General features: G+C 36.0%; 1 protein-coding gene across 1 annotated transcript in view; it reads left to right on the top strand.

Annotated features, from left to right (window-relative positions):
- Positions 1-16,770, top strand: part of GRIA4 (glutamate ionotropic receptor AMPA type subunit 4) — a 160,904-nt gene that overhangs the window by 58,888 nt on the left and 85,246 nt on the right. Inside the window, 2 exon segments of the mRNA XM_036743956.1 lie at positions 4,452-4,619; positions 5,493-5,597. Coding sequence (XP_036599851.1) covers positions 4,452-4,619; positions 5,493-5,597 — 273 coding nt within the window.

Genomic DNA, 16,770 nt, shown 5'->3' with positions numbered 1-16,770 from the left:
TCAAATCTAGTTTGTGCAGTATATACTTCATATTTCCTGAATACAAGGAACATTTTTATGCACCCTTACCCAATGCTTGATTTTTATCTAAAATATTAAGGTGGCATTATTTCCTCACCATTTTTTCAAACCATGTTGATCTCTGCTCTTCCCTGACTTTGTCCATAAGGTATATTTTGACATTTGTTTTATATTATTTTCTAATTGTGCCATGTCTACAAGAATGATTTCCTTTATTCCTGTCACCCTTAAAGTATGTTTTTCTATTATTTATGGTTTAGGGAAATTTAATCCCATTGATATTTGCAAATAAAGAAAAAATAACATGAAATTATGTAGGTGGAAGGAAACCTTGGAAAATTGACCATAACCTAATAGCAGTCAATTTATGATAACAACAATAACAATAATAATGAAAATTAATGACAACAACCCAGTTTTATAGAGTCTTTCAAGGTCACAAAACTCTTTCCTTGCAACTATTCTGCAAAGTAGGTAGTAGAATTTTTAGAGTTAGGGACTGGGTTATGATTTCATTAGTGTAAACAATTGCCAGATTAAAAAAAAAAGCTCCCTTTACCAATGCAAGTTGGAACCTTCTCTGCAACTGATAAAATTAGACAGTTGCCTATACTACTGTAAGGTTAAGTTACATGACCACAGATGTATAACCATTATGTCAGAAGCAGAATTTGAATTCAGGTTTTCCTGGTTATAGTTTATCTTGCTTTATGTCTATAAGTCATCCAAGATTTAGCCTTCTAGTCTACTTGATAGTCATTCTGTTTTATTTTAGTGCTGAAGAGGCTTTTTTTATTTTATATTCAAGTACTTCTAAAACTACTGGACAGACATCATGGTGTAGTGGAAAAGTCAAAGGACCTATATTCAAATTCTGACTATACCACTTAAGACATGTATGACCTTGGGCAGGTCACTTGACATCTCTAGACCTCCATTCCTCATTTGTAAAATGAACAGTTTGTACTTGGTGGCCTCTGAGGGCCTTTCCAACTTCTAAAATATAATCCTATGTATCTAAGTTTCTTTTTGTCTACCTCTGCTTTGCATCAGAACAATCTTTACTTCAAAGATCTGAATGTTTATTGCTGATGCTCCCTCCACCAACAGATTCTTTCTGCTTCTCTATGACTTATAGTAAATAGTCTTTTTAAAAATAGATTTCTATTTTATTGATATCTTTATTTTTACATTGCCTACCATTTTTTCCATTATCCCTTTCTCTTCACCACCCAGAGAAGGAAAGGGAAAGGAGAGGAGGTAGAGGAGGAGGAAGATGATGAGGAAGATGAGGATGAGAAGGAGGTCAGACAGACAGACAGGCAGGCAGAAAGGCAGACAGGAAGACAGGTAGATGGACACAAACAGAGAAAGGCAGAGAGATAGAACCAGATAGACAGAGACCAAGAGAGACACAAAAAGAGGCAGACAGAGACAGAGGGAGTTGCTGTGGCCAAAAACCATCACCACCCTGGTCATGAACCCCTCTAAACTTTGGCAGTCTCTTAGACATACAGATATATAGTCATGTATAATTGGGCCTTTTCCTGAAAGTTTTCCAACTTTAAAGAAATTGCCTTTAGGAACCCAGAGTCACCTTTACATCACCATGAGGCATTACAGTAGGGCTACAGTAAAAGGATGTTTCCACATATTAATATCATTTCCACTAAAAAACAACTAAGAAATCTTCTAATCTACTTTGATATTTAAAATTCCTTCACAAAAGCTTTTTAAATAGTTCCTCAAATCTATTTCTTGAAGGTCACTTACTTATTGTACTCATGTTTTGCTCGTTCCTTTTTATTGTGAGATAAGAGATTTAGAGCTGGAAGGAACCTTAGAGATTATCAATTTTTCTTAGGATGAGAGGCAGTATGATATGGTAGCTACCTCTGGGCTTGGAACTGTGAGATCTGCAATCCTACCTCAGATATGTACTAACTGTATGAATATGGGCAAGTCACTCAACCTCTCTGATCCTCATTTTCCATATTTGTAAAGTATAAAGAGGGACCATATGACAAAGAGCTGGACCTGTAGCCAGAAAGACCTGAATTCAAATTCTGCCTCTGACATAATGGTTATGCATCCATGATCATATACCATAACCTTACAGTATTATAGGCAACTGTCTCATTCTATCAGTTGCAGAGAAGATTCCGGCTTGCATTGGTAAAGAGAGTTTTTTTCATCTAGCAATTGTTTACACTAATGAAATCACAACCCAGTCCCTAACTCTAAAAATTCTACCTACCTTGCAGAATGGCTGTGAGGAAAGAGTTTTGTAACCTTGAAAGACTCTATAAAACTGGGTTGTTGTTATCATTAATTTTCATTATTATTTTTATTGACTGCTATTAAGTTATGGTCATTTTCCCAAGGTTTCCTTCCACCTATACAATTTCATGGGTTTTTTTTTTCCTTATTTGCAAATATCAAAGCAAAAAGAATTCCACCTTTACCTTCTTCCTTTCCTTTTATGCCAAAAAATTACTCCAGGACTTTGTAACAACAATGTGGCTAGCAGCTGCTGTAAGTGTGTAAGACCCAACAAGACCAGCAATAAGAGCTGCCAGCACAGGTTCTTTGATCTGTTTTTCTAAGGAAAGCAACTTTAAGGGGTTAGCAATCTGACTTTAATCAAACATATATATATCATTTACTTAGTTTAGGGGGAAAAGCCAGCACCCTGAATTTCAGAGACAATACAAACAGAAATTACAAACATACATTATATAAACAGAGCAAATAACACAAACCAGTCTATCCATAGCAATACATAGGTACTAGAGAAGCACCAACATCTGGATTTTCAAGCTGGAGGGCTCTTTAGAATAGCTGCCCAGAGTTTTATCACATGATACTCTTACAGTGAATGAGAGCCCCAAACAAAATACTAACCTCTAAGTTTATATACCCTTTTCAGGGCCTGAAGGCTTTATATCTAGTCAGCAAAAGGGTGTGGGCCTGGGGCTTAGCACCTAGCGAGACTTAATCAAAGGCATTTGATTACTTTAGCATTCTAAAAGAGAAAATAGTAAGAAAAAGAGTCCCACCCTGCTTAGCATTACAGACTTCTTTAATTATGTTTGATTTTCTAAATCAAAAAATTAAAGGCAAATGACTCTAAACATAAAATCTTGGAATATTGGTCAGCTTTTCAAAGATTACTCCATCCCATTACATTTGGTTGAGGCCTGTAATCCACTATTCAAGGGAATGTAGATTTGGGGATAGAGAGATAGGCTAGGAGTCAGGATTCATGAATTCAAGTGCTACCTCTGTGACATACTGGCTATGTTGTCTTAGACTAGCCAGTTAACCTCTCAGTATCCCCAGGTAATTCTCTAACATTATCAGTTATAGAAAAGGTAAAGATATGAATTGATGGAAGTTACTTATGGAGAACTGTGCTGATAAAATCACTGGTCAAAAAAAGAATACATTCCCACTAAAAGTACCCCTTTGCTCTTTTTCACTTTCAATTTAACTCAGTGACTTTTTTCCATTTGCTTTTCATTACCTTCTTCCTGTCTATAGAGTTTTTCCCTTAGGGGAAAGATTGAGTAGTGATTATTATAACAGAATACTAGAAAGCAGTTGGTTTGGACTTTGATCCTCAGCTATAGCCCTAGCTTATCATATGACCTTGGAAAAGTGACTTAACCTTTCTAATCCTACACAGTCAGTATATAAAAACTCACTGATCTAATTGTAAGATACATCAGTGACATACTGTGGTTCCAAGATCTAGGCTTTCCAAGTCAGACTTTCTATTCCTAAATGAAACGTTGAAACAATCCCATCTATTCCTATAAAGACACTGAATAAGAATCTTGCCAAAGTTTCAGCCATACCTTGCTTCTGGTAAAATTTTCTCCAACTTGACTTTCCCAGTCTTCATCCTAGATTTTATTCAAATAAATATCAATTTAATAAATGTGTACTGTTTTTGCCTAATATGCCAAATATGTCAAACAGGGAAGATCATTTGTAAAGAACAACTAGTTCTGAATCTGTCATGTTTCTCTGCTTTCTTTAGTAGTTTAGCATTTCATTCTATTGTTCAGGTTATGAAGAGATATTCATATTCCCAGAACTGGTTGTATTTCAGTGGTTTAAATGTATAGCATTCAGAACCTAATAGAAGGCTATAGGAAATAATTGTTCTTTCTCAAAGTAGTGATAAGTATTGTCTTCTGGTTTAAATAATAAGGTTTGAAAACAGAAAATTGTGTTTTCTGAAAACAGAAAATGTGCTTTAGCTATAATAGAAATGAAAATCAGAATAAGTGTTTTGTCAGTCGTATAACTGAACTTTGGATATGTGGAGGACATAATATTCCATGTAATGAAGCCCTCAACAACTTACCAGCTTTTTGTGACATAGATTTTTAATAAGGTTATAATTATTTTCCTTTGGTTAGTACACATCTGCTCTGACATATGATGGGGTACTTGTGATGGCAGAAACTTTTCGCAATCTTAGACGACAGAAAATTGACATTTCAAGGAGAGGGAATGCTGGAGATTGTCTGGCCAATCCTGCTGCTCCCTGGGGCCAGGGAATTGATATGGAGAGGACACTCAAACAGGTAAACTGCTATTTTGTAAACCATATTTTACTACCGTTTCTTGCTCCACAGGGTCCCAGGAAGACATTGAGGTATATATCGTCAATTCCCCTTGAATACACTTCAGTAAGAGTTCATTTTTGATAAATTCTCCAAATAAAAGAGAATGCCAAAACAGTGTGGGCCTCACATACATTAAAATGTAATTCTTAACTAGGTCTGAAGTATAATGTAACCTTGGGTCAAATTTCTTAAATTTTAAAATCAGATTTAATATACCTTGCTCCTTTTTGAAGAAATATTTTGAGAATGAAATATATTTGCTATTCTCTGAAATTTTAAGAACAAAAGGTGCTTATTAAGAATATAGAGTAAAAGGAAAATTGGAGTTAAAATAACCTTGAATGTGTTTTTTTTTAATTTAGAAGCTAAATTTCAAAGAAACTTAAATTTAAATGATTCTTTGATTATGGGACTTTTAAAGTTTTAAAATGATTGATGAAGGGTCATAACAGGACACAAAAGATATGCTAGAGCTAATTAATCCACATTATTCATAGATAGATGGCTGACATTATGCAATAAATTACAAGCAACAATGTGTTATTCTGACTATATTTGAGAGTAGTGGTAAGGAAGATCCACATAAGTACAAAAGGAATAAAAATTAAAAGAGCAAATGAAATCTTGTTAAGACTTTTAAATGTGTTAAACTTCACAGATGTATAACAAAATTTCAAATTCATGAAGTTTGGCATTACTGTTTCAGATTATACCCACCAATCAGTTCAACTATAGTTGGTAATTTCAATGTTACAGACTGAGCAGTGATGACTGTCTGACAAATGAGCATATCTGTGGTTTTGTTTTGTCTTATTTTCCTTTGATTCATAGGTTCGAATTCAAGGGTTGACAGGAAATGTTCAGTTTGACCATTATGGACGAAGAGTCAACTACACAATGGATGTATTTGAACTGAAGAGCACAGGACCCAGAAAGGTGTGCTTTGAACAATGAAGAGTCTGTGCTTTTTGGTCACAAATTGCATATTTCCATTTCTTAAAAAGATTCCATCAAAAAATATTCTATTCAAACTCTCTTTTCTTTGTGAAGCTTACATGCAATAATGCTTTTATGAAATCTTCTGATGTTAATGTCATTGTTTTAGCGTAGTAGCAGTCTTCAAGCTTTTAGTCATAAAATCATAAAGAAGTCAGGGAATTGTGACTTTTGGGACCTCTGGGAGGCAGAACTAGGAGGAAATAAAAGGTGAGCAAGCAGATTCCAACTCAAAATAAGTAAAAACTTCCTAAAAATTAGAAGTATCCAAAGTAGAATGTGCTATTTCAACAAGTTCCCCAACAAAGGTAGAAAACAACTGCAGTGATGTAGATAAGACTGATAATCTGGATAAAGGTTAGAGTTTATGCTGTATAAGGCCCATTTCAACTCTTAAGTCTATGGCTTGTTTTTAAACTCTGTGTATACTGCCCATAGAAGGTTAATTATGCCTTTTTTAATCAAAAAAAAGAAAAAGATAATGATGTGGTTGAAAAGCCTGGAGAAAGGAATGATGTGAAACAAGTCTAAAAATGGACACAGTGTACACAAGGGGAACACCTATATACTTATATATAGATATACATATATAAATATAAAGTTGCTATAAAAATTTAAAACAATAATGATCTGCATTTTAAATATGCTAAGACGGTTTCAGATTATTGGGTATTGAAGGAGACAAATATCAGTGAAGTATTTAGAAGCTATATGTTGTACTACTTCTTCCAGGGTCTTCTATGAAGGGACTTTTAAATATTTTAGATGATGCACCTTTACTAAAGGCATACCTTATAAGTAACTACATATAATTGAAAAATCAAAAACTGAATGTTTTGATTAACAAGAAGAATTTTTTCTAATACTGATGTTGGGAAGAAAATGTGTTGCAAATAATTGCCATTAAGTATGTATGTTGAATTAGTCATATTTTTCCTAATAGCTGTGCACATTCCCCCTATTGGAAATATACAAGTGGTTTTGAGTAGATGTTTCTTTCTGAGCCATCAGATTGTGTACTTGCGAGAGTTATGAACATAAAGGGTATTAAAGGAACACAGGAACAGGCATGGTGAAAGGGGAGGGGAACAGTGGAAGTCAAGATTCCAAAAGCTCAAGTGGGGTGACAAGAATAGGACCAGGCATTTCCAACAGTAAGTGGTTCAGAAAGCTTTTGACTCCAGAGAATTGCATCAAGGTCACCAGTGATTTCAACATTTCTCTATGGTGAGTACCACATAATAAAGACTTTTCTTATGTGGCTGACTTTATTAGGTATTATTATAATAAACCATTTTTGTAAGTTCAAAGTTTTGTATAAGAACAATCAACATTATTAATATCATCACCTCCAAATGAATTAAGAAACTAAAAAAGAAAATTTGGTTCTATGTGAGCTTAATTTCAGTTCTGCAAGAATCTACTAAGCAACTACCATGTGCCTAACACTGTGCCATTCTCAGAGATACAAAGAACAAAAAATTAAAAACAGTTCATGTCCTCAAGGAACATAATCCTTGAAAGATCTTATAATTTGAGAAAGATACAGTGACATAGATAAATATTTACTTTTTTACTGGATCTGTGGTTTCTTTAGTGTAAAAACTCCTGGTAAGAAATTTCCTCCAACAATGCAAATTAGCAATGTTATTTGCACCTTACACACTTGACAAGTTTCCTGGGATGCCAGAAGATTCAGTGACTTTCCCTGGGCCACATAAATAGTATGCAGCAGAAGTAAGATTTTAACTCATCTTTCTAATTCAGAGACTATCTCTCTATTTAAGTTTCTCAACCACTTGCTTATTAAGTTCAAAATACTCTCATGTACCAGCTTTGAACAACATTATAAGTGAGATATTTTGAGAACTTTTTGAGCCACAAGTAGTATTGTGCTCTATAATATACAGGTATCAAAACACACTGTCTCCAACCACAACACTCCCCCGTGTTAAAATTAGAATATAATTGGGATTAAAATGTAATTGGAAAATGTGTAACAAAGTAAATAAAAATACAACAAACATAGTTAATGTTAACATGTGGTTTTCTAAGTCAATATATAGCACACAGAGATCCTTATGTGCCATTAATGGCCACCTTCTATTTGTTTGACACCAATGCAATAGGACTGGAAGAGTTTGAGTAGAAGAAGAGCTTTTTAAGTGTTCTAAAGTTTATTGCATTGGATCATGACTGATAAGAGCTCATGTATGAGCACTCAAGGAGTTTTCCATAGCATTGTAAATTAACCTATTTTACTTTGATATGTCAATATTCACAGGAAAGACCAAAGAAAGGGGAACATTCTATTGAGTTGATTTTTACAATTCATAAAGTGCCCCCTGATTTTTTTTTCTTTCATTTCTGTTGAAAACCAACCAATGAACAAGAATTAATTAAGCAGCTAAGGTTATCTAGACATTGTACTAAGCATTTGTAACAGCAAGGCAATAAACACAACATCAACAATAATCATGAATATGCCTGTGTAGTTCTGTATCGCAAAGTAGGAAAGACTCTCCACATAGAAGGTAAAAGAAGTAAAACATTTATTCAGACACCAGAGAACCATATCACATAACCAGGCAATCTGCTCCCACAACCAGTGAGCCCACTTTATCATAACAGCAAGGAACTTAAAACACAATATCACAACATGGAGCTTTGCCATCCCAAAACCTCTCCAACCCCCTGCTGGGGCCTTCCCAAAAACTCACAGTACAGCTATCACAGGTCATCTGTCTTTGCCTTAGCTCTAACTATCATGACAGCCATTAGCAGCCATAACAGCTCTTTCTCAGCATTTCCTGTGATACAGCTTCCTTTTCCTCTCAGTAAGCTTCCCCCACTACATGTGACTTAGGCTTCCTGTGATGTAATCAAGTCACATGGCCTGTTAATGGGTGGGAAAGATCTTCAAATCTATATTGCTATTACAGCATTGTGCAAAGCTTCAAAAAATTTGAAAGATATATTAATATGTTTTCCTGCCATAATCATTGTAGCACAGCAGACATAGGATTGTAGGATCATGTAGTTAGAGCTGATCAGACTTTAGAGATCATCTCCTTCAACTTTCTTACTTCCAAAATGAAGAAAAAGCCCCTGAGAAGTTATCTGAAAATAGCATCTTCAGTCTTTTGTGGATTAGTGTATTTCTCAGCATCATCATTATGTATATCAAATGTGATATTATATACAGGATTGTAAAATTGAAATGACAAAAGACTGCCTTCCCTGTGTATTGGCTCAGGTTCTTCCATGACTGTTCTTTAAGAATAATTCCTGATATGAGTTTATGTTCTTGTCGTTTTTTCTCTCTCAGTCCCCTCAAATTTTAGTCAATTGGAAGTTCTACTTAATAGAGGTTTTAGTGTATTTATATCTCTATTGTTAAACTTGGGCACCAGTTTTGGGCTGTGCTTCTTGTCTTCCAAGATGTTTTCCAGTATAACAGAATGACACTATAATCATAAGTCTTTCTGAGAGGTATCCAGCATCTTCTGCTTTCTTGTGACTATGTTCTTAAAAGTACGTGTGTAAGAAGATGAGCAAGATGTTAAGGGTGGCTTTGTAAAGTCAGCAGACAGCCACTCACTAGCAGTTAGACTGAAGAAGACAGTTTACATTTCTGCCTTTCCTTGAGACATCTTATACATAGCTAAAGATACCACTGTAGAAACAGAACTAAAAGTATTCCCTAACAGCTGCTAACTCAGCAATACCCAGACATTATTCACTGACAGACAAAATAAAAAGCCATAGCAAGACTAGCATGTGATTCAAAAAAGTAGCTGACCAAGTGTGGTGTCAACATAGTGTCTCTTGCAGACTAAGCTAAAGGTCTTTGGGATTTTTTGGTTCAATTTTTGATGTGTGTTTAATATTTGGAGGTGCCACAAGCAGCATACCCAATTTATTAAATGCTCCAAAAAAGATACTTGACTAAGTGTCAGGAAACCAGAGTTCTAGTCTCCACCTGGCTACTGACTAGTGGTAGGGACACTGAATGTGGTAACAAAAAATTGGAGGTTGAAACATGGTTCTTGTACTTAGGATTTGGATAATGTTATTTAATACCTCCAGGCCTAAGTTTTCTCATCTGTAAAATGATGAGGTTGGACTAGGTGAGCTATAAGGTGTCCTCTAGCTTCAAAAATTCAATGATTATTTTTATAACACACTGAACATCCAGTAGCAAAGGAATAAAGTCATGGAATGTACCTAATTGGGCTATTGATTGCATCAGAGTTTGGTTGGCTGAAGTCCAGGACATCATGGTATTAATGACTTCATACCAGGTACAGCTAGAACTGAGTGATTCAGGCTTTGCTCTAGGCTGCCAAAATTTAGAGGGCATTCATAACACTCACACTCCTTTTGCTATTTAGAAATCACCAAGCTTAGCACTAAGTAAAAAGTAAAATTAAGGAGAACCCTCCTAAATCCTCTTAGTGGGGATGTATCCCCAATAAAGGCTTTGCTGCATCCCAATTTCCCCATCTCCACATGAATTGCCATAGGTACCATAATTGCTTATTATCATTCTACAGATCAGATTTTTAGACTTGTTTTCTTATCATCACTGCACTTCCTAAGTTACCTCATTTTTAAAATCCAATGCCTAAGCTGTTATATTGTGGCAAATTAATTTAGTGTGCCAACAGACCAATCTAAATACATAAAACTGACACAGAAACACAACACAGAAAGAAAGAAGGTAGGAAGGACAAAAAGGAAAAATATGACAGATCATATATGAGAAAAAGTTAAGATTCTTCATGCAAACTCATGAGTGATTTCCACAGCAATATCAGAAGACAGATTACTCTGCAGTCAGAACTACAATGTCCAGTTGTTGTTTTTTAAGATATCATTCAGTTTGTGAGGCAAAGACAGTGAAAGCAATAGGCCCTGAAAAGAAAAAAAAATCAGCCAAACAGCTTGAAATACCATGTACCTTGGTCAGGAAGGAACAGCAGGTCACACTGACTTTTCAGTCCCATATAAATAGTCATACTGTCACCAGTAGAATCTTGAACTGAAAAGACAATTGTAAATTTTATGCAGCAAATACAAAGCTATAGAAAAGAGCATGAGTGATGGAAAAGGGAGATGGTAATAAATAACAACAAAGTCCAATAGGGTTTCCTGAAAAGAATTATTTCCTGGAATATTGAAATGCGATTTAAACAGAACCCGAAGCCTGAGAGGAAAAGGCTACAGAGAGCAAGTTGGAAAAGTGATACACAGTAGATCTTCACGATCAGATGGGATTAATCTACATATCTTGAAAGAAATATGAAGTATGAAATAGGGTAGACCTATCTGTCTCTGCATTTCTATAGCAACTACCAACGTGGGCATTCTGTCAGGAATATTAAGCTTTAAAAATGAGCTACCTTAGGAAATGCGGTTATGGTGAGGCTGGGCAATATGTCTGAAAAGTGAGTAATCATTCTTATAAATTGAAAACTTGCTGACATGGGAGCTATCTTTGAAAGCAGATCTTAGAGACAACCCATCAGTTTATCTGACTTTCTTTTCCAAGGAAATTGAGAGTCTAATTAAGCCAACTAGGTATTTCTGAAGCCCCAGCTCCTAAGAACTGCTGAATTTCCCTGAGTGCTGAGGACACAAGGAGAAATGGTGCAGTCCTACTCTGGCTCTGTGACAAAGAGCATAAAAGACAATGAATTGATTACAAGATCTGCTTAGGATTCAAATTTGGAGCTAACCTAGAAAGGGAATAAACTTGTCAGGGCAATTGTGAATTAGAACAAGCCTCCAGAGGACCCACCTAGACTCCAGAGGGGATTAAGAATTTCCCAGAGTCCCAGAAAGATAGGAGGAAGTACAATGGCCCTAGCAGATTTATCCTTGGCTATTTTTGTCCATATGCTTGCCTACATTCCCCTCTGTTAGGGGACCAAAAGAAACGTAAGATTGCCCACCTTCATTTATTGATTCAGGCATCTGAAATCACTTTTCACCCATTTTCATGGTTTAATGGAGGTAGGCAATCTTTGAAGGTGATCCTTCAGGCAAGTTATACATGTTGCTAGGCCTCCCCTTCAATGCTGCCATAGATTCTAAGTCCACTTTCTTCTCTTGCCACTGATGCCCATATTTCTAGTCTCCGTTAATTCTCCAGCCCATTTACACAATTTTCTCTAACCAAGCAAGCCCACTATGCAAATATGGAGAAGCACACATATGGAGGGCCCCTGAACTTCCCTTGTTGTCTTGAAAGATCCTGGCTGAACACAGACGAGAAAGTATCAGGTGTGTTGTTTCCTTATTTTAATTAACTGGCCTTCAGAAATGTGCTTCCATAGCATAAGTATGGATTTCCAGGGGTCATTTTTAAATAGGGAATATCAAGTCCTTGCCAACATTTGGGGGTATTTCTAGAAAAAGAGCACCAACTCTAAGGCTCTCCAGTGATAGAAACTCAATCTTGGAGACCAATTGCTTTTTGTATCAGGATCTGAATATAGTAAGAACTTCATCGATGATGAGACAACATCTGAATGGCACCCCATACTTGGAATGTAGTCAGCATCACAAAATCCTACTATCTGGGTAGTGGTCCTACCCAAGAAATAGCTGTCAGGAAATGACTGACAGTTTTCTCCCAAGAACAAGTAGAAAGAGAATGGTCTCAAAGGCAAAAGTGCCTTTAAATCAGGTTGTACGTAATATTACCGAGCAAAGATCAGATTCTTTTAAAATGATTCACATGGACGACTATACATCAGCAAGCTGCTAAGTTAATATTCATTCTTGAATCAGCAACAAGCCATAAGTATCACAATAAATAATAACGAAGGTTTTCTACTCTTTAACTACAACCTAGAAAGGGAAAGATAAAAGTATTTACATAGCTCCTCCTATGCTCCAGACACTTTACTAAGCACTTTTTTTTTACAAATATTATCTAATTTGATCTTTATAACAACTCTAGGAGGTAGGTACTATTGTCATTCCCGTTTTACAGTTGAAGAAAGGTTAAGCAAGACAAGCAAAGATTAAGTGACTTGCCCAGGATCACATAGTTAAGAAGTATTTGGGGTTGGATTTGAATTCAGATCTTCTTGACTCCAGGCCCAGCATTCACTCAATCCACAGCACCACCAACTTGTCTTCTATCATCGTCATCATCCCTGACATTTATAAACTACCTATTATGTGCTCTACAATTCTTATCTTATTTGATCTTCACTAAAACCCTTGTAGGTAGGTAGTATTATTATCCACATTTTACAATTAAGGAAACTGAAGCAAATAGTAGTTAAGTGACTTGCCCAGGGTCACACAGCTAGTAAGTATTAAGATCAAATTTGAATTTAGACCTTCCAAATGCTCTATCCACTGTACCACCCTGCTGCACATATACACATACATAAACACACACACGCACAAATATATATCACACAAATGTAGGCTAAACAGTTCAGTGCAATACATACTCGGACAGCTTTAGAGTCAGAAGTCCTGCCTCTAATAATTAGCTACTTGACCCTAGATAGGTCTTAGCATGTCACCCTGCCTATTCGATAAACTTCAGTGACTCCCTATTACCTTGAGGATCAAACATGAAATTCTCTCACATTTAAAGCCCTTTGCAGCCTAGACCCCCTCCTTTCTTTTCCAGTCTTTTATACCTTACTTCCCTCTAGGAACTCTGTAATCCAGCAACACTGACTTCCTTGCAAAAGACATTCTATGTCCCATTTCCTGAATTTTTACTAGTTGTCCCCATATCTGGAATTCTCTCTCTCCTTATCCTTGTTTCCTGACGTCCTTGATTTGCTTCAGGTCCCAGTTAAAATCTCACCTTCTGCAAGAAGTCTTTCACTATTACAACTGCCTTCCCTTTGAGATTATCTCCAATTTATGCTGTATTCATCTTTTTTGTATATATGTTTGCATTCCTTGAGAGCAAGAATTGTTTTTGTACTTTCTCTGCATTCCCAATGCTTAGCATAGCACCTAACACATAGTAGGTGTTTAATAAATCTTTGGGCAAGTCACCTACCAGCTCAATGCTTCAGGCTTCTCTCAAATGCTTCAGGCATCTCTCGAAGTCTATAAATTACAAGGAAGTTGTGGATAAGTAGAGGAGTTTCCACACTAGGAGGTACCTATGCAGAACTATCACATATATAGAACAAAAATAAATAAATCTATGTAAACTTTATATTGAACCTATCTCACTGGGTGCCTTTCAGAATTTAAATAACAATATAATGGTGAGTTCTTTATTATTGTTGTTTTAATTACTCAGATGTTTGTGTAAGTTATAGTACCTGTTCCTGACATTGTTGCAGGGTTCTCCTTTGTTTCTGTAAACTTTGTTTCTGTAAACTTTAGAAGTTTATTTGGGAAAAGCAGTACCCCAAAAAAACTTTTCAAACAAAATAGTAATTCCAAACAAGTAGAGCACATTCATATATTTATTAGAGCAGTGAGTTTTCATAATCACATCAGTCAACTCAGGAAAAATGAGTAATAGACACTGAATATAAACCTGTTTGGAGCTACCAAAATGTATATTATACTACTCTTAGAAGGATTGTCCAAGGAATATTTCCCTTTGAATCTTACCTTCTCTTATAAAAGATGTGATTTTTTTGTCTTCTGCATTGGGTTAGGGATCAGGGAGGGTTTGTCTCTCAGTCTAGCAGAATGCTATTAACCACAGATACTCTGTGTACTCTTCATTCAACTTTATCAGTACTGAAATGGCACTAGAAGGTCCCTTCAGCTGGAGAATGTGGGACTAACTCTATAAAACATGGCACTTTAGAAACAGAACAAGTGAGATGTTGAATAAAAGATAGGCATCCACTTCAGTTTTGAGTCTATGGTACTTTCAATATTCAGTGAAATGTTCCTGGGGAAAATATTAATAGATCTACACCAGAGGAAACAGATACCAATTGTGAAGCAGGAAACCCCCCACTGATTAGTAAAGTAACTAGCTGTTGTTTATGGATTTAAAAACACACCTTTTCAAAAAGTATAATTCCCCATTTCTGAACCAATTGATTTATGGCAGATTCAATAGGAGAACAGGAGGGAGTATCAGTGAATGAGCAGGATGTAGTGTTTTGTCTGAATTAATGATTTTTCCCTCAGAGGACAAGCATAAAATGAATATTGGTGCTGAATCCAGGACAATACATGTACATCCTAAGAGACTCCGAAAAGGGAACATAAGTGATGAGTAGTAGGTAGAGTGCTAGACTTGGATTTGGGAAGGCAGGTTTTGAGTTCTGCCTCAAACAATTAATAGTCTGTGACCCCAGGAAAGTCATTTAACTTCCCTCAGGCTCAATTTCCTCATCTGTAAAATAGAAATAATGTTTTATAGCACTTACTTCACAAGTCATTAAGAGGATCAAAGTTAGAAATTGAAGACTCCTCTCATTCTGTGGTCACCTCTAAATTATTTACCACTTTTCCTTGACATAATACCATTAAACAGTTTATCCATAATTAGTCAAGATCTCTATCAGAAAATGTGCAGACACATATACAGAGGACTCTGAGATTTGCCTATTTTGGAGTCCTGTTGTCCCTGAACCTATTCTAAGGTGAATCTACTCTAGGGTAAAACATTTCCACATTAGTCATTTTGTGAAATAAGAAGAAAGAGAGAGAGAGAGAGAGAGAGAGAGAGAGAGAGAGAGAGAGAGAGAGAGAGAGAGAGAGAGAAAGAAACAAAGAAACAAAGAAACAAAGAAAGAAAGAAAGAAAAAGAAAGAAAGACTATATGCTTCAGTGTGTATTCAGACAACATCAGTTCTTTCTCTGGAGTCAGATAGCATTTTTCATCATGAGTCCTTTGAGATTGTCTTGGATCATTGTATTGTATTGTGAATAGCTAAAGTATTCACGGTTCTTCAGTGTACAATATTGCTCTAAACTGTACACAATATTCTCCTGGTTCTGCCCACTCACTCTGTATTAGCTCATATACATCTTTCCAAGTTTTTCTAAAATCATCCTGTTTGTCATTTCTTATAGAACAATGATATTCTGTTATAATCACATACCACAACTTATTCATCCATTCCTTAATTGATGGACATGCCCTCAATTTTCATTCTTTGCCACAACTAAAAGAGCTGCTATAAATATTTTTGTACATATAGATCTTTTTCCTTTTGTTTTTTATCTCTTTGAGATATAGACCTAGCAGTAGTATTGCCAGATCAAAGGGTACACACAATTTTATAGCCCTTTGGGCATAGTTCCAAATTAGCACCTACTCTTGTAAGTTAGTCTTACAGAGATTCCTGGTGCACTGAGAGGTTAAGTGACTTGTCCTTTTTCACACAGCCAGTATATATAAGAAGCAGATTTGAGCCCAGGTCTTCCTGACATTGACTTTCTATCCACTAACCCATGTTGCCACAAAAATATATACAGAGTAACCACAAAGTAATTTGAGGAAAGAAGACTAAGTGGAAAGATTAGGAAAGGCTTCTTTTCTAGTAAGCATCAGCTAATTTGGCAAAGATAGGGACTTTGTGTAGCAGAAGTGAGAAGCATTCCTGGCTTAGGGGACAGCACATGGCAAGGATTACCATGCATGAGAAAGAGTAAATAGGATTGTTTGGCTGGAACATGATGAGTGAAGGGGGTAAGTGGCACTAGTTTGGAAAGATAGTTTGGAATTGGGGTGTGAAGAGTTTTTTAATTTCAACAAAAGATTTTGGATTCTAGAGAAAATAGGGATCCCCTAGAGTTTCTTGAGTAGGGAAGTGACATGATCAGTCAAGTTTTTTAGTAAACACAAAATTAAGACACAGAGCCATGAATCAGAACTTATAGACATCAACATCTAAACTCAAGTTAAAGACAGCCTAATAGGAATTCTGACCACAAGACACAAGACAGTAGAAAAAGATGCTCAAGTTACAGTCATAGGATCTAAGTGCCAATTCTGCCACTCACTGCCTGTGTGGGTTCGAGCAAGTCATTCATTCAGGCAAGTCTTTCTTGGCCTTGATTTTTTTTCTTCTTGTATCTAGTCTCTTTTCTCTTTGATTCCCCCTCTATACATATGGCAAAATATTCTTACTAATGCACAGATCTG

This window comes from Trichosurus vulpecula, chromosome 2, assembly GCF_011100635.1.
Source record: "Trichosurus vulpecula isolate mTriVul1 chromosome 2, mTriVul1.pri, whole genome shotgun sequence".
NCBI lineage: Eukaryota > Metazoa > Chordata > Mammalia > Diprotodontia > Phalangeridae > Trichosurus > Trichosurus vulpecula.
The sequence above is the reverse complement of the archived record's forward strand: the minus strand, read 5'-3'. Positions and strand labels throughout refer to the sequence as shown.